Source organism: Lactuca sativa, chromosome 7 (assembly GCF_002870075.4).
Source record: "Lactuca sativa cultivar Salinas chromosome 7, Lsat_Salinas_v11, whole genome shotgun sequence".
In the NCBI taxonomy this organism is placed as follows: Eukaryota; Viridiplantae; Streptophyta; class Magnoliopsida; order Asterales; family Asteraceae; genus Lactuca; species Lactuca sativa.
This window is the reverse complement of record NC_056629.2, coordinates 3,967,018-3,990,202: the sequence shown is the minus strand read 5'-3', so window position 1 is coordinate 3,990,202 and position 23,185 is coordinate 3,967,018. Positions and strand designations below refer to the sequence as shown.

At 35.5% G+C, this 23,185-nt stretch overlaps 3 protein-coding genes across 7 annotated transcripts; 1 reads left to right on the top strand and 2 right to left on the bottom strand.

Annotated features, from left to right (window-relative positions):
• Window positions 1–6,509: 6,509 nt before the first annotated feature.
• LOC111894548 (pentatricopeptide repeat-containing protein At3g61520, mitochondrial) lies at window positions 6,510–8,980 on the bottom strand. Its single transcript, XM_023890615.3, has one exon. It carries the CDS (start codon window positions 8,877–8,879, stop codon window positions 6,636–6,638), a length of 2,244 nt encoding a protein of 747 aa, XP_023746383.1. The 5' UTR covers window positions 8,880–8,980; the 3' UTR covers window positions 6,510–6,635.
• A 3,552-nt stretch (window positions 8,981–12,532) lies between these two features.
• LOC111894550 (uncharacterized) lies at window positions 12,533–14,355 on the top strand. The gene is made up of 6 exons (XM_023890622.3): window positions 12,533–12,959; window positions 13,268–13,333; window positions 13,408–13,482; window positions 13,575–13,704; window positions 13,775–13,900; window positions 13,981–14,355. The coding sequence occupies exons 1-6, from the start codon at window positions 12,790–12,792 to the stop codon at window positions 14,119–14,121; spliced, it is 708 nt and encodes a 235-aa protein (XP_023746390.1). The 5' UTR covers window positions 12,533–12,789; the 3' UTR covers window positions 14,122–14,355.
• A 227-nt stretch (window positions 14,356–14,582) lies between these two features.
• Window positions 14,583–19,360, bottom strand: LOC111894549 (E4 SUMO-protein ligase PIAL1). 5 transcript variants are annotated; one of them, XM_023890620.3, is made up of 16 exons: window positions 18,932–19,360; window positions 18,632–18,710; window positions 18,441–18,503; window positions 18,217–18,282; window positions 18,033–18,115; window positions 17,890–17,941; window positions 17,722–17,793; window positions 17,563–17,630; window positions 17,433–17,481; window positions 17,231–17,315; window positions 17,051–17,152; window positions 16,847–16,919; window positions 15,976–16,027; window positions 15,748–15,837; window positions 15,145–15,291; window positions 14,583–15,055 (listed from the first exon to the last, which is right to left on the bottom strand). In XM_023890620.3, exons 1-16 carry the CDS (start codon window positions 19,108–19,110, stop codon window positions 14,630–14,632), a joined length of 1,686 nt encoding a protein of 561 aa, XP_023746388.1. In that variant the 5' UTR covers window positions 19,111–19,360; the 3' UTR covers window positions 14,583–14,629. The 5 variants fall into 5 exon arrangements, with proteins under 5 accessions (XP_023746388.1, XP_023746386.1, XP_023746385.1 ...); XM_023890618.3 differs by having other exon boundaries at window positions 15,721–15,837; window positions 17,051–17,134; XM_023890617.3 differs by having other exon boundaries at window positions 15,721–15,837; window positions 18,932–19,359.
• Between the last annotated feature and the right edge of the window lie 3,825 nt (window positions 19,361–23,185).

Below are 23,185 nucleotides of genomic sequence, written 5' to 3'. Positions count from 1 at the left end.
GGGTGTTCCTGGGTTTGCCCACCCCTAGCGATCCCTTTGCCTGAGTTGTGTCCTTCTACTCTCCCTAGATTTCGAGTAGGAAATCTGCTAGGGCTTAATGCTAGTGCGTGGGAGGTAACTGATATCATGCTCGCCTAGTTCAATTGCCCATTTCGCTAACCGCCCGGAGGTTTCTGGCTTGAGCAACATTTGCTTGATCGGCCAGTTTGTTAGCACCTCTATTTGGTGTGCTTGAAAGTAGTGTCTTAGGTGCCACGCTACATAGATGAGTGCCAATAATAGTTTTTTGAGAATGGGGTAGTTAACTTCGGGACCTTGTAGCGTTTGGCTGACAAAATAAACTAGTGCTTGCACGCCTTCTCTTTCCACGACCAGGACCGAGGAGATGGCTTCCTTCGAGGCTGAGAGATATATTTTCAATGTTTCTCCTGGAACAGGGCTGGCAAGCATGGGTAACTTGTTTAGGGACTCTTTGATCTGCTGAAGCACTGCTTCTACCACCGCTGTCCACTAGAAGTTGCTCTTTTCAATACACCCTTTGAGTGTGTGAAAGAGAAACAAAGCCTTTTCTGCCGATTTGGAAATGAAATGAATTAGCACCGTTATCTTACCATTCAGTCCATGTGCGTCTCGCAAGGTGTTCGGGTATGGTACTTCCATGAATTCGTCTACTTTGGTCGGGCTTGGTTGTATCCCTTTTTTGGTAACATATCATAATTGATTTCGGGTATGGTACTTCCCTGCAAGTGTTTACCTTGTCCGAAAGTGCCTGCCCCCGCCTTAGGCTTCTAAGTGGGAGTGTGGTGGGCTGTGGCATTTTGTAGTCGAGGCGGTCATGGCATTCAGGTATGCTTGTTTTGTGGTTGCGCCCTCTTCCTACCTCAGGTAGCGTTCCACTTTCTCTTTTAGCTTTGCTCGTGTATGCTACTTCTTTCCCATGAGCTTTTGAGACAGAGGTACCGGCAGGAGGGCCCATCTGAAGGCGCCTGTTATTAAGCCTTCGTCGTGGTCTGAGACATGTAGTGTGGCATTTGTAAACCTGGTGAAGTATTCTCTGACTGTTTCTCCTTCCTTCTGTTTGCAGCCAATAATTGAATGTGAATCTCCCTTGTATTTACGAATCAGCATGAAGTTCGTCAGGAACAGGTATTTTAACTGCCCGAAGTTGTATATGCTCCTTGGTCGCAGCGTCTTGACCCATGTTCTTGCATTTCCATCCAAGGTTGTCGGGAAGTATGTACACCAGAACCGTTCATCCAGTTTGAGAGATGTCATCGTCCACTCGTACGTGTCTATGTGGCTATCAGGATTCGTAATTCCATTGTAGGTTTTTAAGTGTGGCAATTTTGCTGTGTTTGGGATTTCGAAATCTAGGAGCTCCTTGGCGAACGGAGATGTCACGTTACACGATAGGCAGTCTTGGTTTGTGTACATCTCAATATTCAGGTATGAATTTAAAGCTTATTATTTATATTTTTAGGGAAACTCGACAACTTGGAAGGCTCTAACTCGTCGTGTAGAGTAGTTAATGTATGCATATCTTTCAATGTCTACTCGACGTGTTGGAAGGCCCCAACTCGACGAGTTGAAGGCTGAACATGAAAACCCTAATTTTTAGGGTTTGCACCCTATTTAAAGGCCTTAAATCTCATTGATGGCCTCCCTCATCGTCCCCTCACTTTAGAGAAAACCCTAATTGTGCCTCTTTCCTCATTTTGAGTGTGTGTGAGCTTAAAGAGTATTCTTTGGTGCTATCTTGAAGGAGCTTGAAGTTGGTGGTGCAAAGTTGAGGGAGAAGCTTTAGATCCAGAATTTTAAGTGTTGTTGCAGCCACTTGGAGGTATAAAGTCGTTATCTTGTACATCCCTTTTTCTAGATCTCTTCTTTTGAATGTTATGGCCATTATTAGCTTGTTTTGGGACCATTCTTGGATTTGAGCATGTTTTTAAGCCATGGTTTCAGATCTGGACATCTCATGGCCTCCATGGACTTAAAGTTGCCAACTCTATCAAGTGTTGGCCCTCCTTCATGCCCTAGGTCCCTTGATAAGCCTTATTTGAGTGTTTTAGCCCTCTTGATGTCATGCATGGACGTAAAGCTAGCAAATTTACGTGGTATTTCAGTCATAAGGGACCAGATCTATAGTTTGGGCCTTTTGTTTCGCTTGGAAGTGTCTGAATGCATTAAGGCTAAGAAAACTCGACGAGTTGCTCTGCCAACTCGACGAGTTGGTTCAGGTTAACCCGTTTTCCGGATGCTGAAGAACTCGACTAGTTGATTTGGTAACTCGATGAGTTGCCTCAAGCTTTTCACGATTTTCTGAGGCATGAAGGAACTCGACGAGTCAGAAGATGCACTCGACGAGTTGGGTCACATGGATTGTTTACCTTGACTGTTGACTGTTGACTTTGACCATGGTTGACCAAGTTTGACTTTTGAGGGTATTTCGGGATTTTAATGATGTAGTCATTGGTGATTAAAGGCTATTGAGTTGGAGCTGTGAGTTGGGATTGATATTACCGGTTCATCAATACTTGTGAGGTGAGTTTTCCTCACTATACTTAGGGATCAAAGGCACCAAGGTCGGCCCATTGGATTGATATCCTAGTAGTTACTGACATGTTGAGTATGAGTTAGATATGCATGCTGGTTTGATATGCTAGTTTGGTAGATCTGTAGGACTACCTGCGATACTGTCTGATTATCTATATGTGTGATCTGTTACATGTCAACATGTTGTGTGGGTTGGGTTGAGGTTGTACTGCTCCGTGTTGTATCCAACAAACCCTGAAGTATGTCAGATATGAGATGAGGGCCAGGGAAGGCATACCTGACTCATACTGAGGACTCATAACATTCCAGATACGAGCTAAGGGTCGGGTAGGGTATGTCAGACTCGTACTGAGGGCTAATCTTTTGTATTCCAGTCCAAGGACTGAGGGAGCAAGCCAAACATAAGTTGTGGGCCCAAGGGGCAAGCCAGACTTATGTTGTGGGCTCGGGAGCAATCCAGACATGAGTTGTGGGCAGGACAGGCAAGCCAGACTCATGCTATAGGCTCGGGGTTAATCCAGTCTGTAAAGTTGTGGACCCATTACATGTTGTTATTATGTATACTATTTGTTATGTATCGGTATTTTGGGGGAACTCGTTAACCTTTAGGATTACAGTTGTAGATTTTGTTTCAGGTACATCGGATGATGGCGGGAAGGCGAAGGCTTGATCGTGCATCTCCTCATATTTTATGTTATGATTTCTGGGGTTTCTCTGATGTTAAACTATTTTGAAAACAATATGTAAACAATGGATGGTTTTGGAATGTTTGAAAAGTTTAAATTTTTTATGAATTTTATGGATGTTACAGTTTGGGATGGGGAGGGCACCCTGCGGGTTATACTATTGGGCAGTAGCAAGAGGTTACATAAGCACGTTGTTGTATGGTAGGTAATGGCCAAGGCTCAGTCCATAGAACGCTTGGTGTGGGAACGGTAAGGTTAACGTGTGGGTGGATAGTATGGGTGTATTTTGTGCATGGGGATTGTTGGGCACAACTTCCTGATAATGCGGAATAATGGAAGGGGAAATGTTTGTTGCAAGTGGAGGTGTTGGGAAGGCCACCACTTGGTTTCTAACCGTCTGGTCCAGCGCGACATCTGGATAGCCAATCACGTTTCCCCCGCCATATGGGTTATTGGCGGTGTCTGGAGGAACACCAATTGCACCCCTATCGTTGGTTTGTCGATGGTGTCTGAAAAACCACCGGTTGCGTGCCTGCCATCTGTTTTGGCGGCGGTGGCGACTGGAAAACCACCGGTTGTGCGCTTTCCATATGGTTTGACGACGGTGGTGTTTGGAAAACCACCGGTTGTGTGCTTACCATCGGGTTTGGCGGCGGTGATGTCTGGAAAACCATCGGTTGTGTGCTTGCCATATGGTTTGGTGGCAGTTGTTGGAAGATACTCGGTGTGGCACTAGCGTTTTCCATCGTCGGCGGCATCGTACTACTTGGTACCGGTGCTAGTTGAGGTGCTTGTATCAGAGTGCTTTGCGTTGACACAACGGCAGAAGAAGGTTATCCTCCGTCAACTGGTTGTTCTTCTCCGATTACTGAATCACATTCCTTTGACGCTTCGCCGGCGATTACTATAGGATTTGGAGTAGTGGTTTGCTCCAGCTACATCATGGATCTAATGGGGCTGGTTGGCTTTCCACCGATCTCTCCTGTGTCGCCAGATGCCATTTTTCACCAATGTGTAGTGTGTTTTTGGTTTGTTTTTCGTCACACTTCGGATGGTGCCAAATGATGTGACATGGTTCCTCCTCCTTGACGTACGTTGTTCTTAGAGATTTCGATGAACCTGCGAGGTCACAACAAAAAAGGGCCGTCAGCCGTTTTTCGGGAAGGGCTCTCGGGAAAACGCTCCAATGGTCAAGTCAGTAGATAGACTTAGGGTTGTATTATGAGTAAAGTGAGAGAGAATCACTTACTTCCCAAGGCACCTGGAGTAGCCTTTTATACTAGACCCTTCTGCTAGTCTGTACGGGAAAAGGGTGTCAGACCCGACAGGATCAGGGGTGCTGATTGGCAGATCGTGCTCCTAAATCCGTTCGAGTCAACGATTGGTTCAAACGATAATGCTCTGAGAATCTGGCTTGTCGCCAGACCGTTGTATTTGTCCCGGAGTGGAAGGTGCCCTAGGCGGGGCCGAGCCTTTTTCGACGGGTGCCCTGCTCTTAGGGGCGCTGGATTTCGTCGAGCTTAGCCTGTCGGGCGCATCATGCCTTGGGGCATTCTCTGGCGCGACTGGGTGCAGCTCCTTTGTGCGCGCTAGGGCACGTCATCGGTTACGTTTTAATTTTCTGTTTTAACATGGTGATAGTCATCGACTAATTAATACGACCAAATGACTTATATAATATTATTAAAACTATAAACACTAAGCACAATTGACAATTGAAATATACGATTTCTTTTATATATATATATATATATATATATATATATATATATATATATATATATATATATATATATATATATATATATATATATAGAGAGAGAGAGAGAGAGAGAGAGAGAGTTAGGTTCAAATGTTTTCACTATCTATTTTGTGTATATATGACTGATTCTGGACCAATCATTTTAGTTATTTTAAGAAAGTAGTTAATGCATATTAAATGTTGAAGATGTAATTAATACCTATTATATCTTCAACATGTAATATGCATTAATTACTTTCTTAAAATAACTAAAATGATTGGTCCAGAATCAGTCATAAATGCACACAATAGATAGGGAAAACAAAATAACCTAACACTATATATATATATATATATATATATATATATATATATATATATACAACGATATAGTATTATTCATCAATAAATATACGAACAATCACACATTAATATTCACATTAAAATTTTGTATGTACAACTTTATGACATTATTCATCACCGAATATATGAACAATCACATATTTAACATTTACATTAGAATTTACTAAATTACTACATATATATATATATATATATATATATATATATATATATATATATATATATATATATATATATATATATATATATATATATATTTTATAGTAGAATAGCAATATAAAATTGAATATATTCATATTAGAATTACTACAATACTATACATATTAAATTCATAGTAGAATACTAACATAAAGTAGTGTTCTCATGTTCTCATATTAAATAGTGTTCTCATTTGAACTTAACCCTATATATATATATATATATATATATATATATATATATATATATATATATATATATATATATATATATAATGAATTAGTTGGTATGGTATTACCATGGTATTCAAAGTTTTGTACCATTACCGTACCAAGATTGCTCAATTGGTACGGTATTACCTACCAAACACGTTGGTTACCAAATATATTGGTTACCAACTTTTTTGGTTCGGTTGGTAACATGTCGGTTGATTTTCTGTGGCACAATTTTGTCAGCCATAGTAATATGTAAACACATTTAACAAGTTAAATAGTCAAATGTGTAAAAAAAATTGTCTAAAGATGAACAGGACGAAAAGATAATTGTCATGACAAGTGATTTTCCCTTATAAAAACTACCATGCCACATAGATACTGTGTTGCTTTTTGTTACACATAACTATTATTGTGTTGCTTTTTGTTACATATAACTATTATTGTGTGTATGTGTATAAAAAGATTCTAACAGTATGTGTACTCATATAGCTAGATGGTTGGTTGGTGAGCAACTAGAAAATTAAAAGAAAGATTATGAAAATACAAAGAATAAGAACTCTCTTAAAACTAAGAAATCTTGATGCACAAAGTTCTTTTTTTTTTTTTTAGATATTTACTGAAAATACAAAGAATAAGTGAGGATTCTATAGGAAGAGCATTTCTACTTGTAACACCAATAGCATCCAATAGAGAACTTTATGCCACCAACTAATAATAATGATAATGATGTAAGATGAAAAAGGTCAACCAAAATACAAAAAGAATCATTTTAAAGCCTCAAAAAAATTCAACGGCATTTTAGAGAACATAAATATAACTCAAAAAACATGGATGAAATCATAATTATTCATAATCAATTTAGCAAAAAAATAAATAGTATTAAGCAGCAGAAGGAGACACTTGAAATCCTTGCACAAACTGCTTCAACTTGTCAACTTCACCAATTGCAGAAAACCAATCATTCAAAATCTCCATAGTAATGTAATCTGGATTACAAGCTTGAGTTGTCATCTGATTCATAAGCCTACTTGCATCTTTCAACCTATTTCTACTTGAAAGCCCTTTCAGCATCGCATTATATGTTGTAGTATTTGGTCTAACACCTTTCTCTAACATCCCATCCATTAATGAAAGAGCATGATCAACTTTCCCACATTTGCAAAGAGAATCAATCAAGATATTATATATAACATTATTAGGAACAACCTTTGATGTTCTAAGCATTTCCTCAAAAAGATTTAAACCCTCATCAAGATTCCCAGCCACGCAATGCCCATGGATAAGAGTACCATACGTCACTACTGTAGGGGCATTTCCGTCTTTTACCATTTGTTTCAAGAACTTATGAGCAGTTTCAAAGTCACCATTTTGGGTGAAGTAAGAAATTAGAGTATTGTAGGTGACAGAATCAGGTTTGATGTTGGAATCTTCCATGTCTTTAAGAATCTCAACTGCTTTGTCAAGTTTCTTTTTTCTACAAAACCCACCGATTAAAGTGTTGTAGGTTAAAAGATCAGGTAAAAATCCGGATTTTTTCATTTTTGAAGCAATAAAAGCAGCATCATCTGGTCTTCCAGCTAGAGTCAAACCAGAAATTAAACTATAGTAAGCAAGTGCATCAGGAGACCCTAAAGACTCCATCTCATCAAACAGTCTCATTGCTCTATCGATGTTATTCACATTGCAAAAAGCAGAAATCAATGTAGAAAAAGTAACTGCGTTTCCTTTTATACCCTTTTCTTCTTGCATTTTTCTAAAGAACTCCATTGCGTTACTGATTCTTCCATTTTTACACATTCCATCTACCAAAGTGTTTATTGTAATCACATTTGGAACAACATTCTCTTTGTTCATTTGATCAAAAAGCTCATGTGCACGTTCGATTTCACCCGATTTACAAAACCCATCTATCAAACAGTTGTAGGTTACAACATTTGGAGCACAATTATGTTCTGATTTCATTTGTTCCATTAACAAGAAACCTTCTTCTTGCCTACCCACTTTGCATAAACCATCGATTACAGTGTTGTAAAGAATCACATCTGGTTTTATGGAGATTCCATCACTTCCTTCCTTCATCTTTTTAAGCATATCTAATGCATCGTCTACCCTATGAACTTTGCACAGGTGATTCACTAACATCCCGAAGGTGACAATATCTGGCTTTATGTTATTCTCCTTCATCTCATTCAACACAAGATTTATCCTCTTGTAGTTTCGCTCTCTTGACAACCCTGATAAAAGTGCATTACATGGTCCGGCTTCAAGTTTGCCAAACTTTATTAACTCATGCAACAATTCCCAAGCTTTATCATTTCTGTGACTCCTGCATAACCTAGTGATTAATTGAGTTGACCAAACATTACAGGGAAACACACCATGTATCCCAAATTTTGGGATCAAACCAAGGATTTTTTCATCCTCTTTCCCATAATTCCATCTAAGCAACACAGAAAAGACAACGCTTAATGTAGTCTCGTTGGGGGGAAACTTAGTATCTGGTTGAAGCATTTCATCGAGCAGCTTGTGTGCATCCTCAAATTTGTTAAATCTCAACAACAAACCCAGTAATGTGTTTTTCACATTGGTGTTTTTCGCATCTGGTTCTAATTCATTATACAATTGCAGAGATTCTTGAACCTTTTTGACATTAAAAAAGTATCTAATTAACAGGATTGCTGAGTTGGAGGTGAGGGGGACCTTTAGTTCCTTGGAAAGGTTGAATAAATCAACAAGGGGAACTGAATCTTCTTCACGCATTGCTAGCTCGATAACAGTTTGGAATATTGAAGGTAACGGTAGTTGAGAAAGAGACGGAGATTGGTTGTCATGAATGAAATGGAAAAATTTAAGAGCTTTATTTGAAGTTTCGAGGTGACGAGCGATTTTGATGAGAGATTGAGGGGGTAGAGAGAGGAGTTGGTGATGGAGATTGGTCTTGCTTGTCCAATCCTCGGTGATCTTCAGCTGAGTAATAGCGGTTTCCGTCAATTCTTCTTGTGAAGGTGGTTGCGTTGAATCAGGTGCAACGGAGAGGCGGCGGAGATGGGTGGTCGTGAAATATTTATGGGGTTTAAGAAGGTGATGAACGTATCGTTTCGATGCGGAGATTGGTGTCTTCATTGTTGTGGATCAAACTGAAAATACTGTCGAAGAATAAACAGTTTGTTATTTTTCCAAAAATTCGATTATAGTACAATGCAAATTGCAAAGGATGACAGTCAACTCGGTTATAAGGAGGGTTTTTGGGATCGTCTTTTGAACAATAAAATATTTTTAGACAAAATGTTTATTGATTGGTGGTAAAATGTGACTTTTAAAAATTATGTGGATTAATTTTTATCGTAGATAAACCAATAAATCAATAAATAAAAAAATATTTTGTTCAAAAACTCATTTTTAAAGTAATTTTGGTTAAAAAGCTAAAAATAGTTTCAAAAAACCAAACTTTATGTGTTTTCTAAAATCAATTTTTTAAAGTTAATAGAAAAACTATTTTAAAAATTATTTTTGAATTTGGTACACTTTTTGTTTTGACTTATTGGCTTTAAACCAATAAACTATTTTGAGAACCAACCCCAATCACCTCTTTAGGTAACAAGTTGCTTTTCAAAAGATATATCTAGTTAAGTCATCAATATTTTATTTTTTCGTCTGACAATTTTATACAATAGACAAATTTTATAAAATTACTAAGTTAATATGAAAATTTAATTTTAACATTGTGTTATTTATTGTTTTAAATTGGACACATGACATTTTGTTTACTAATTAGTTACAATTCTGATCGTTTGACTTGTCAACTAGATTGTCTGTTGATATAACATGACGATGTGATACTATTTGGTGACACCGTATTTTAGGTGTAAAAATTAAAGAAAAAAAAACTAAATTGTAGTGGCTTTTGGGATAGTTATCTAAAATATAACGTTTAAAAAAATCAAGATAGCAAACGTATCCAAAATGAATTTTTCGGATAAACATACTTTCTCTAGTTTATAAAGTTTGTTAAACTCTATTTTTTATACAAGCTTTGAATATATATTTTGACGGTTGTCTTCAACTATATATAACAATGCCTTGACATATATATATATATATATATATATATATATATATATATATATATATATATATATATATATATATATATAGAGAGAGAGAGAGAGAGAGAGAGAGGGGGGGGGGGGGGGGGGAGAGAGGAGGGGTAAGTCCAATTGAAAAAATAAAAAAGGTTGAGAATGTGAAATCATTCTCAACAATCATTTACTTTTGTCGTAAAAGTCTCCGACGTACCAACATAAATGATAAAGGAATACACATGTATTTTGCAACAAAACATGTTTCTTTAAATATTGCTAATCATTACCTTAATATATACAAAAACATATATATATATATTTTTTGTTTTTTTATGTTTTAAGGAGCTATTTTTATCGAAAAATGATTTTAAATACATCAAAATTCATAATTTTTTATTCTCTATAAATAGACATCTATATTGATATATTTTTAAGATAAAATATTTTTTTTTTTATTTTTTTATAGTTTCAGCTATTATTATTTATAAGTGAATAAAAATGCATCAGATTTTTACTACATTATATTTGTTATTCACTTATAAATAAAAAGTATGATTAATTTTTTTTAGAGTTTAAATATCATTCATATATAAATATAACTACATTATACACGTAATAAAACTTTTTTACCATATATATATATATATATATATATATATATATATATATATATATATATATATATATATATATATATATATATATATATATATATATTAGGTAAAAAAGTTTTATTACGTGTTATATTTATATATGAATGATATCTAAACTGTAAAAAAGTTAAACATACGTTTTATTTATAAATGAATAATGAATGTACTGCAATAAAACTCTGATCGATTTTTTATTCACTTATGAATAACGAGAGATAAAACTCTAAAAAAATAAATTTTTTATGTATCTTAAAACTATATCAATATAGATGTATATTTATAAAGAATAAAAAATTATGAATTTTGATATATTTAAAATATTTTTTTGATAAAAATAGCTTTCTAATTTCAGTCGACACTATGCAAAAAGGTGAAAAGTGATTGCAATATAGAGGGAGAATGAGGATGCAACAGTTTAATGTCCCTAACGGAGTTGGGGTTTTCTCCCAAACGACGTTCATGAGCTTCTAGTTATGCAAGTGGTAACCGACCTATTAAAAGAAAACTGGTTAATAGGTAAAAACACAACATTTAATGCAAGTTTGAGACAAAAACAGACACAAATTCGAACTTTGGGTAAACCTGACAATTTCATACAAATTTGAAGGTTTTTATGGCATCGACCCTTTTGATAACTTATTAAACTTCAAATTAGTTTTTGCATACATTGAATTTATTAAGTTGATGGGTCGGGGATGAGTCGAGGATAAACTCAAAATCTAAAGAGGAGGAGATTCGAGTCCCCCCAGATGGTGGGGTCGATGTTAGAGACGAAGACATAGATGGTCAATCTTTACCCCATTTCCATCCCTAAGACCTTAACAAAAATCACACAATTATTTGTTCCCGCCGCATTGTGTCCGCTGCCGCAAACCTCTATTGCTCTCTTAGGCGGACCCAAAAATTGTTTTTGATGGGGGCAATTTCTTTTCGGTGGTTTCATATTTTCCGAAGCCAATTTTTGACCGAATTATTTATTTGATGCAAATTTTAGTATTTTAACATTTTTTTACTGAAAAAAGTTAATATACCATCTATCTACAATCTTTTAGCATATTTAAACAAAAGGGCATGAAGACAAAAAGGAAAAAAAAATCATCTCGCACATTGCATGTGGTATATGAGTGTAGACATTGTTGGTATATAAACAAAAAGATGCAAAGGAATTTATGCAGATTCATGTGAATGAAATCGTATAGGTTTGGTGGGGCTTATAAAAAGATCAAAACTCTAAACTTTAGTTTAAATATTTTATTTCTATTTCTAATATATTTTGAGGGGACAATTTGCAAACTTACTAGGAAAATTCATAAATTTTTTAGAAGTGGTTATTAATTTTGTGGGGTGGCTTCTCACACTTCCCCTAGTATAGGTCTGTGCTTTTTACTGACATCTTTTTTTGGTTAATAATCTTTTTATTTTATATGATGTTATCGACAAACCAACATCATAAAAACAAAATTGTCCATTTATCTTGTCGTTCATCAAAGTTGGACATCTGTGAGTTTAAATCTTATAATTGTCGTTGGACATCCGGTGTAAATGTAATTTCACACATTAAAAACTAGGCTTTCATTGTAGCACTATTTTATCATAAAATATAATATTTTGATCACAATTGACATATTGATTAGAGATAATGACATAAAAATCTTTAAATTTGTTAAAAATAATAATTGTTTTACCCTAAAATTGTTTTTTAGTGTGTATATACTTAAACTTTGAAATGTTTTTGTCATTTATTTGAAGTTCCATTCTAATACATTTGTTTAGACCTGAACAAGATTTCATGTCCTTTAAAACATCCCTGATATGATGATGAATTTTGGTACCGTATATTAAATTTGGGATGTTACATTTTAAAATTTAAATACTTTTTTTTACATTTTGAGGGGTGGAGATTTTATCCAATTTTTATTTTGCTAGGCCCATAGAAAAGTAGAAGGATATTTATTTTTTATTTTATTTATTTTATTTTTTTTACTACTCGGAGCTTCAATATATTTCAAAATCGAAGAGATGTCTACGGAGAAGCTTCCATACATGTCAAAATCAAGAATACGAGGAAGAGGAATCCACAGGGAATGGAGCGGTGATACAGCTACTATTGAAGGCCCAAAAATGTTTTCAGTTAGGCTGGAATAGGCCCAGATACAAAGCCCGAATTCTAAAACCCTTGGTCTTCATCTTCTCAGGCAAAATCTCCGATTCACCCACACACTGAATCGATCTCCGATAATCTTTCCACCAGTTTGTATGAAAAAGCGTTGATAATCCGAGGCTTACATAGAGGAAAGTATGCAGAGATCCTCTAGAATCTTATCTCGATTTCTTCCTTCAAATCGAGGTTATTGCACATCATCAAAAGGATCTGAAAATGATAAGATCGTAGCGTCCGTGCTGTTTGAGAGGCTTCCGGTTGTTATTCCTAAAATCGACCCCGTCGTCTACGGTTTTCAAGAATTCTCGTCAGTTATCCCTATCCTTAAATTCATATGTATTTGTATGCACATTGTTTTCAGAAAAGTCACCACCTGAGTTAAGAAATTAGGATTCCCTTCTACGTTTCAGGATTCAAAAAGTAGATTAGTTGTTAACTTGCAGAATCGGTAAGATTCAGAGGACCAAATGAAAACTACTTCAATTTGTTAGAATCGATGCAAATTTGAATCGAAAACTAGTATGCTTAATTAACAAAGAGCGTTGTGATTGTGCTGTTCATTTCCATTTCATTTTCATCTGCAAGTAATTCTTATATCATCATGAAATTATGCAGCTTTCGTTGGAGACAGCAGTTTCGTCGTGCATACCCAGAAGAATTTCTTAAAAAATCTGATGCTAGGTAATTTTGCACACTAGTTTACATGTCTTCATTACTATAAATTCCAATGTCATAACATTTTAACTTGTTATTAGGGGTAAGGGTGAATACCACATTGATTTCGTACCAGCTCCTAGGATCACAGAAGCTGACAAAACCAATGATAAAAGGTACATGTAAATGTAATTGCTTGTTATATTATTTGCTTCTTTTTCTTTGATACTTAAACTTAAATTATGGATTTTGTGCAACTATTATGAAGGTCACTGCAAAGAGCTCTTGATAGAAGGCTATATCTTCTTCTTTATGGTGATGCATATGGTAGTCCAAAAGGGCAGCCTGTATGGCACTTTCCTGAAAAAGTTTACAAGTCTGAAGAGACCTTACGCAAGGTAATTCTGTGAATTTCTTTGCATATTTGAAACGATTTTGTGGTATTGATTAAAAAAAATGTTGTTTCAGTGTGCAGAATCTGCACTAGAATCTGTTATTGGAGACTTATCTCATACATACTTTGTTGGAAATGCTCCAATGGGTCATATTGCAACGCCACCATCTGAGAAAAATAAGGATAATTCATCTTTTAAGGTATGTGAGTTATGGGTTTTGTTTGTTGGCTTTTTAGTGTGTTCTTCACTCTTATGAATTTTGTTTGTTTGTTTGTTCAGAGGTTTTTCTTTAAATCTCAAGTGGTTGCAACAAATAAGTTGGATATCAAAAGCAAGGATTTTGTGTGGGTAACAAAGGACGAGTTGTTGGAGTACTTTCCTGAGCATAGCGAATACCTGACAAGAATGATCATCAGCTAGCTGAATCCAAGGGTCCAGATTGTTCCAAGTCAAGATTTTTAAACAGTGCAATAATTTGGTTGAAATTCATGCTCATTATCAATGCAATGCATATGCATGTGTTTTTAGTTGTAGGTTTGTATTTTTGAAACTGCAAGAACTCTGTGGGTTATACCGCATTAGAGGATCCAAAACCCTGGTTTTTGTTTTGATGCGAAAGAATGTTGAAATATAGCCACTGTATCCGTTTTCTAAGATTATCTGTTAGTTCTTCTGTTGAGTTTACAAAACAGTGTTTCAGCAATTCATCTCATTCAAGGACAAAAATAAAGAAAAAACTGTTGGCCCATTTTTATACTTGTTATCAATAATGAGTGCAAATAATCATCACCTGTGCCTTATTTAAAAAGTGGATTGATTGACTTGCGTGTAAGTTACCTCATCAATTTATATGTCTTACTTGAAGTTAATATGATGGGATATTTGGTCTTAAAAGCATTTATAAAAGAAGTTGAAAAAAAAGACATTTCTAGTTTGGGAGATTTAGAGTGTTATGACTAGAATTGGTAGTGGTTGGTTGCATTAGCAATGCAATAGGAAGAGTTGCGGTCGGTCTTGACCACAGAACCGGTTGTCGTGGTGGTGCAAGCAATCTGTCTCGAGCCTCTGCCAGCTGGTCACCCCTTAAACTCCCCCTCATTCTCCTAACCGGCATCACATCTCCAGTAGGTGGTGGAGCCTGTTGAGGTTGAGATCCAACAGGTGGTGGTGTAGATATGGTTGTACTTTGAGCTTGCTCGGTTGTACCAACATCAGGTTGAGATGGATCAAGATCGGTGTAGTGTTGTTGCTCTCCTCCTCCCCTCAGGTGCTCGAAAGCTAGAGCAACAGTTGTACTTTGAGCTTGCTCAGTTGTACTTGGACCAGCATCGGCTTGATCGGTCGTATGCAAACTCTGTATGTACAACACACATAATAACAAGGAGCATGAGTTGTGACATACAAGGCTAAAATGGTCATTCAGTCCAGAAAAGGTCACACAACCTGTGAAGGCAAAGAAGAATTAGGAACATGATTATTATTTCGGGTGATGCTTTCAATGGTCTGCCTCTTTGTTTTCGTGGCAACAGTCCAGGATCCATTTGCTGACACCATTACATTACTAACATCCTCTGCCACCTCATTCAACATCTAAACAAAATCATTCAAAACATCATCAGTTAAAAACAATTATATATATACACACACACACACACACAGACAGAGATACAAGAAACAGCAACATACTTTTATTTATTTGTATTATAAGGATTATAGCATCCACTTCCATTTCTTTCTATTAGAAGTTAGAACATTCTACTTTGAAATATCTACCAAAATTAATTATAGCAGTGAAAACTGATTTGTGTATTGATACAACACTGCTATAAATAATTGGGTAGATTTTCAAAGTACAATGCCGTAATAGGAAGAAATGAAAGTAGGATGCTATAAAAAACAAATCAAGGAAACTACATTGCTATTTATTGCATTTATCTGTAAAAGAAAAATGTAGTTAGGCTTTTTATTATCAAGTGAAGGTGTTTCTCATATGTGGGATAGTGTGTGTGTATTGCTTGCCTTTACAAAAGTCTGATCGATGCGTACATCAAGATAGCAAAGTGGGATATTACAGATAGGGCAATTCCAAGTAGGCCACCTTGAGTTCACTTCCAGAAAATACTTGTAATCGAAGCACTACAGTAGCCACACTTAGTTTGTTAGAAACTCAGTTGTTTGAAGAAGAAGAAGAAGAAAATATATCTTCAAGGAGACACTATTAGCCTTTTTACTGGTGTTAGGTTAGGCAATCCTGCTTCCCTAATAAAACCTCACCTGAGGATGCTTGCAGAGATGCCCTTTCACAGGAGTTCTTATACGAAGTTTACTGTCATATATATGTAAGGAAAATCAAAGTTAAGCTCGTCTGATTCATAAAACCCACTCAGTTTTAACAACTAAATCAGAAACTATACCATTATAAATAGAACAGATATACTAAGATCCCTAATTTGGAGCTAAAATTCATATATATAGTAGATATACATTACAGATAGGATAGACAGCAATATGGGCCCAAATGTTACATATTATTCTTAGATGACTATTCTAACTTTCAATCAAACTTCTCTAGGTGGGAACTTGGTCAAACTCAATCAAGGGTCACAATTCACATTTTAAAAAAATGAAAAGGTCGAGAATTTGCAAATTAATATGTTTATTTTTAACTTTATCTAACATTCTAATCCTAAAACTATAGCCTTAAAACTAAAGTAATGGTACAAGATAAACCTAATCTAACATTCCAAATTAATATTTTTAGTTTTTACTTTATCTTACATTCCAAATTAATATGTTTAGTGAATGTGTATATTTGTTTTAGTGTTGTTTACCTATTTTGTTATGAACATAGTCACCTTATGATATTTTCCATATATATAATTTCCCCAAATTTAACTGCTTTATAATTTTATACCAATTTACATGATATTATATCATCTTGTACTACTCTTTGATGCTTTTATACCATTTTACATGATATTATATCATCTTGTATTACAATACATGTCAACCTAATAGAACCAAAAAAGAAATGTTGTAGATTTAAACTTAAAAGATTATAAAACTGAAAAATAGAAAATTTTATATTTATAACAATATAAAAAACTTAAAACTATGGTGTTAGAAAGTGGAGCATCTGACTTACCTAATGGGGCAGTCAAGTGAAATCAGTGATGAAGTCCCAATAACATTGCAATCTGATACAGGGAAGACAAGAACTATGTTTACTGAATCATATTTTTGGAATATATATATATATATATATATATATATATATATATATATATATATATATATATATATATATATATGTTTTAATATGTACATTATGTTTGAAAGATTGACTTACCAGAGTCGACTACAGTAGACGTTGTGTGGACATAATCTTTCAATGGAGGAAGATCAGGAGATGGATTCAAATTCATAAAAGCTACTGCAATAATATATTGTCCTGAATTTGTATAAAAAACCAGCATGTTTTAGGAAAAACAAAAGCCAACTATATATGTTTCAAAAAATGTAAGCATACCATCAAAGTCCCCAAGAACTTGTAGTAAATTTACTCCATACTTTATCATTTTCGTCACATTTGATGGGAGTTGTGGTCCTTTACCCTAATACACATATTACATCAGCAATTTTGGTGCTTAAATTCATGGGGTATATTTCGATAACATAGATTTAAAGATATTAAAATTGGTTTTCCACTATTTGAAGTCTGTTTACTTTACCATGGTGCTTTTGGTCCTCTTAGGTACTCCCTTACCATTGATGAGAAAGCTACAAAAGGAAAGATAGAAATACAATGAACGGAGAACCATTCTAAGAAAATATTAAAAACCACAAAATCTGTAATCTTACTCTACATTTGATGGGTTGGCAATACATGCAACTGTATCCATATTGTCCATTCGAGCTACTAAAAGCCACTGTAAGAAGTAAATATAACATCAAGTGATATAATTTACCTTGAAGATTGATTTTAAGCTAAACATGTTTAGGTGCATATTATTTGCTTACCAAATTTCGACAGTTGCGAGGCAATGTACCCTGAGAGATGTGAAAATCAACTACAAAAGTCCCATATCCAGCCTGTGAATTAATTAAATTTGACATCATAAAGACATAATAAGAAACTATAGAGGATCTTAAACTGAAAATGGATAGCTGGATATATTATATATTTACCTTCACATCAAATGAAGTAAGTATGTTTTCCACCTTCATTGTTGGATAGAATCTGGATGTGGAAGACACAAAATGGGAAGGATGTCATTTATTGTATTAAAATGCAGATGTACTCTTTTTAGTTAGTTTTGATAAACCATTACCTTAAGATTATGTTTGAAACACAAGAATGTGCATAGTTCGGCTCAATACTCATTTTCTCTGTGTCTGAGAACCCCTTGCATACCTAGCAATAGTTAAAATATATATAGGGTTATTACTTCATGAATATAAAAAAATTAATAGCAATCAGTAACCCAAATTGGCCAAGAAAGAACTTAAACCAACCTCCTCTACGATCATAAGGAGATCAGCTTTATCTCCATCTGAAAACCAGCCAACTTTACAAGCAGCCTGTTTGGAAATGTTTATATATAAATATGTAATATACATTATGTAGTCAGACACATACATAGAGATAGATGTCACAGAATGAATCGCAACCACATTGAATTGACCAGATTCAGAAAATGAAATGAATATCTGAATTGTTATTTGATGGACATGTATACCTTGATAGGTAGCATGAGCAACATCAATGATGGTTGTTGCAATTCTGTTTTACGCCTATAAACCTATAATCACATAGAAGTAGGGTGATTAACACAAAATATATGTAAAAGACTAGAGCTGACGATTTGGAACAATCAGTGTAATGTGTAAATAATAATTCCGTAACAAAACAATGACATTTACAACTAACCTCTCTAACAATCAAAAGTAGCTGGGGAAGATGAAATGATGACGGAACTACATTCATCGCGATAGCTGAATCGATAGTGCTACATTACCAATAGCAGAAATTGAAGTATATTAAACAAGTATTACTCATGACTATAAGTTGATCGGAGATAGTTGCAAACGAACACCCAATCATTTCTACATGTGGAAACAGTGTATGGATAAAATTGCACATGTAACTATATGTAATCTTATATATCTATTAGAAAAATTGAGTGTTCGATAAGGGAAAGACACCAATTCAGTGGTTAAAAATCAAAACCTTCCTAAAGTTATGCAGGTCTTGCTATACACCAACGGATTGTCGGAATCTTCTGTCCGAATATACGTCGAAGCTTGGTTTATGTGGTTTTCTACAATCTTCGCCGCATTTCCTTTCAGATACTCCATCTGTCTTCTGACGCTGGCGCTCGTCGTCGCCGCCGCATAGAATTCTGACATTCTTCCTCAGTTCCTCATTCACACAGAATCTTGATTGATGCGAATTTCGAGAGGATGCAAACCGGTTTCTGGTTAACGGCGGGAATTGCGTACAAATTCAGAGAAAACACGTAGATTACCTGCTCCGTGCTTGAGACTTTGAGGATTAGCTTCGAAAGTGCGGTAACTAATTTACCGCTGTTGAAGCGATCGCTCGAGGTTTAGGCGGTGTTTGTTTTTTCGAAGAGATAGACTGCTGTGCTGTAACAAGGCAAAGTGTAATAAGGTAAAAGTAAAGTGGGAAGGTTTGAAGGAGGGTCTCGTGTAGTGCCAAACATCACTTTTTTAAGTTACAAGTTTTAAAAACCGGTTTTTTAATTGAACCGGTCGGGTTATGTTTTCCGGTTCAACCGGATGGTTCAGAGGCGGAAACATGAATATTCGTAAGGGGTAGCCTATATTTTTCGGTGAAAAATCATCTTATGGTACGCTTGTATTTTAGACTCTTAGTTTAAGTAGTGTGTATCTAATTAAATTATAAGAGAATGGAAATGGAATGTGCAGCTTTTGAGATAAAACCAAGTTGATAGTTAACCTACAAGCTACAACAGAACAACATATTGTATCGCAAAACAACATCAAGTGAAGATTAGAGAGACAAAATTATCTATCAATGTCAAGTTTATAACCATATTTTGTACAAGCATTCAGATGTATAATATCAAATCACAGAAAGCAAAATTACAAGAAGCAGAAATCAGAAGACAAAATGTCACTAGAGCATTTATGCAAACACCTTGTGTGCATATCAATGGTTTACTAGTATTCAATTATGTAATTTGTATGAAAGGGTAAACGAAAGTAAGAGCACCATTTACCAAAATTACATATAGATTGTATGACTGACGTGTACCTTATTATTTATGAGTTTTCTCTCTTTCATTTGTGAACCTTAACATTGTCAGTTTGGGATCATACCGGTGAGTGGTTATGTATTAGGATTAGTGACCAAAGTGGAGCATTTAGCATCTAATATAACTTGGATGACATGAAGATTGAAGTCAGATCTAATAACATCTAACCCTTCAACACTTTCATTCACATCCTTCATCTCTATCAACCAACCTCCCCTTCATCTGGTGAGAACAACCACCATAACCCACTAAAACCACCACTGATTCGTTGCACTATAATCACACCTGCAAATCAAAAATAAAAAAGATAAATCCTCGTTTTCTCTGTGAATCCCATCAAACCCACACACCCTTCTCCATCTCGCTCATCAAACCTGCAAGTCGATTAGAGGGAAAGGGGTTGAACCGCGTGTTCTTTTGTGCGATTGAAGGCAGAATGAGAGAGACTCAGAGACAACCGGTGAATTTCGAATCAGTGCATAAAGAAGACATGTGAGAAATTGATCGATTGCAAGAGAAGTGTCAAAAGTGTGTATATCTCGGATGACTTTAAGGGGTATCCCGGGCTACCGCAAGATCCAATGTGGATCCGCCAATGGGATGGTTAAATCGGTTCTATATTTTTATATGTTTTTAATTATCTTGCATACATTGATTACAAAACTTGTCATTTTTTTTCCTCTTTAAAAAAAATTTGTCATCTTTTTAGTATTACAAACGTAAATAGAATCCAACATATAAAAACAATCATTTTAGAAGTCAGAATCAAACAAAGAAGTCCAAAACAAACACAAAAATCCAAGAATGTCCGGTTCAACCCGGTCCATTCCGGTTCAATTCAACCGGTTGAACCGGTTTTTTACCAAAACTGGCCGGTTCAATCCGGTCAGGAAATCGTTATAAAACCGGTCCAAATTGAACCGTCCTCACCTTCGGTTCCCGGTTCGAACCGGTTTTTAAAACACTGGTTAGAAGACAAAAATAAACAGTTGCTTAAACGGTTTGAATATCGGTCAATGTAAGAGATATTATTCCAGTGAAACACAAATTTACACACCCAAAATAAATAAATAAACAAATAATGAAAGAAAGGTTAATATATATATATATATATATATATATATATATATATATATATATATATATATATATATATATATATATATATATATATATATATATATATTGTATATATTTGGTCACGTCCGTGTTAATTTGTTTAAACTTACATATTTAGTCTTTATAGCCTAGGGTGAACATTTAGACTCGTGGACCGAACATGAACATGAACCTTTTTTTGGACCCCGGGCCGATTCTTAATTCTAGGAATTGATCAAAACCGGTTCGGTTTTTTTACCAGTTCGGTTCGGGCGGTTCGAGGTGAAAACCGGTTTTGGACAAGATTTTTTTTTTTTAAAATCTTTAAACAAATATATATCATTCAGTCTAAGTTGGATTGACATGCGGTTTTTTCCAACATGTAATTTATAGCTTCTACATGATTTTAGACTATAATTTTATCTTTTTTGGTGTTATATTCAATGAATTACAACCTTTTAAAGTTGGTATATCAAAACTGAAATATTTCAGCTTTTCAACTATAATTTTAAACATTTGTAAGTGAAAATCTTTAAACAAAGAATACAAACATATCTCATTCGTTTTAAGTTAGATTGACATATAGTTTTTTCCAACTTGTAATTTAGAGTTTGTACATGATTTTAGACAATAATTTTGTTGTTTTGCGTGTTGTATTTAATAAATTACAATACTTCAAAATTGGGATATCAAAGCTGAAATATTTCAGCTTTTCAGCTATACTTTTAAACTTTTTTATTCTTTGAAAATCTTTAAACAAGCATATCTCATTCGTTTTAAGTCGGATTGACATGCGGTTTTTTCCAGCTTGTACTTTAGAGTTTGTACATGATTTTAGACTATAACATTTTATCCTTTTTGGTGTTATTGTAATGACCCGTCTCCGGTATGATAATTCCTTGGTATTTATTTTGAAGTTTTGCAAGAAGGACTCGGCGAGTTCATGGCCTGACTCGCCGAGTAGGGACGGGATTTCGAGCACGTGTTAGCTGGCGACTCGGCGAGTCCATATTCTGGACTCAGCGAGTCTGTCCGTCTGGGACAAACCCTAAATCCCCGGGTTGCCCACTATTTAAGCCACCCTTATGGCCTCCATTCTCGCCTCCTTCACCCTCAAAAGCTGTGAGAAAACCCTAATTCGTTCTTGAGTGATTCTAAGTGATTTTGTGTGCAATTGTGAAGGCTTGAAGAAGGAGAAGAAGAAAGGAGCAAGGAGAAGGATTGTGGAGCAGAGATTCAAGGGAAAGCAAGAACTATTTGAGGTATTCTTCAGATTTCCTTCCCTTTTATGCTTTAAAACCCCCCCTTTAGATCTAGTGGATGCTTTTCTCAAGCCTTATGTCGATATGGAAGCCCTTTTATGTCAAAATATCTTTAGATCTGTTCATTTAGGAGTGGTAGAGCCCAGATCTATTGCCTTTATGGAGCTATTTTGCATCATAACCCTAGATCTACCCTTTAAAGTGCATTTTTAGCCTTTATTCCCTTGTTCATGTGTTGGTACACGTAAAGTTGGAAACTTTACGTGGTAAATCAGCTTATTGGACTCAGATCTATCATTTGTATGTTTTAGATTCGAGCAGAATCGAGTGTAGAATAATTGCATGGCGGTGACTCGGCGAGTCGAGTCGCGAGTCCCCGATTTCTTCCTTTTGAGCGGTGTCGAGTGGGACCAGTGAGTAGTGGAGTGGACTCAGCGAGTTTGAGGGTAGACTCAGTAATGGAGAGACTCGGCGAGTTGTTCATACAACTCGGCGAGTCCAAGGCAATCTTCTTAAGCTCAAGAACAACTCGTCGAGTTGTTCATATGACTCGGCGAGTCGGATGAAGATTGTCTGAGTTCTTGGATCGAGAGGGTACTCGTCGAGTCGATGCCATACTCGACGAGTAACAGCAAGTAGGGTCGAGGAGTGAGAATAGGGACTCGGCGAGTTGGCGGCCCAACTCGGCGAGTCAGGTCAACCGAGAGTTGACTTTGACCGAGAGTTGACCTTGACCGAGAGTTGACTTTGACCAAGGGTAAAAGAGTCATTTTACCCAGTGCAGTGTTTAGTATTTGATTGAGTGTGTTTATGGATTGTGGT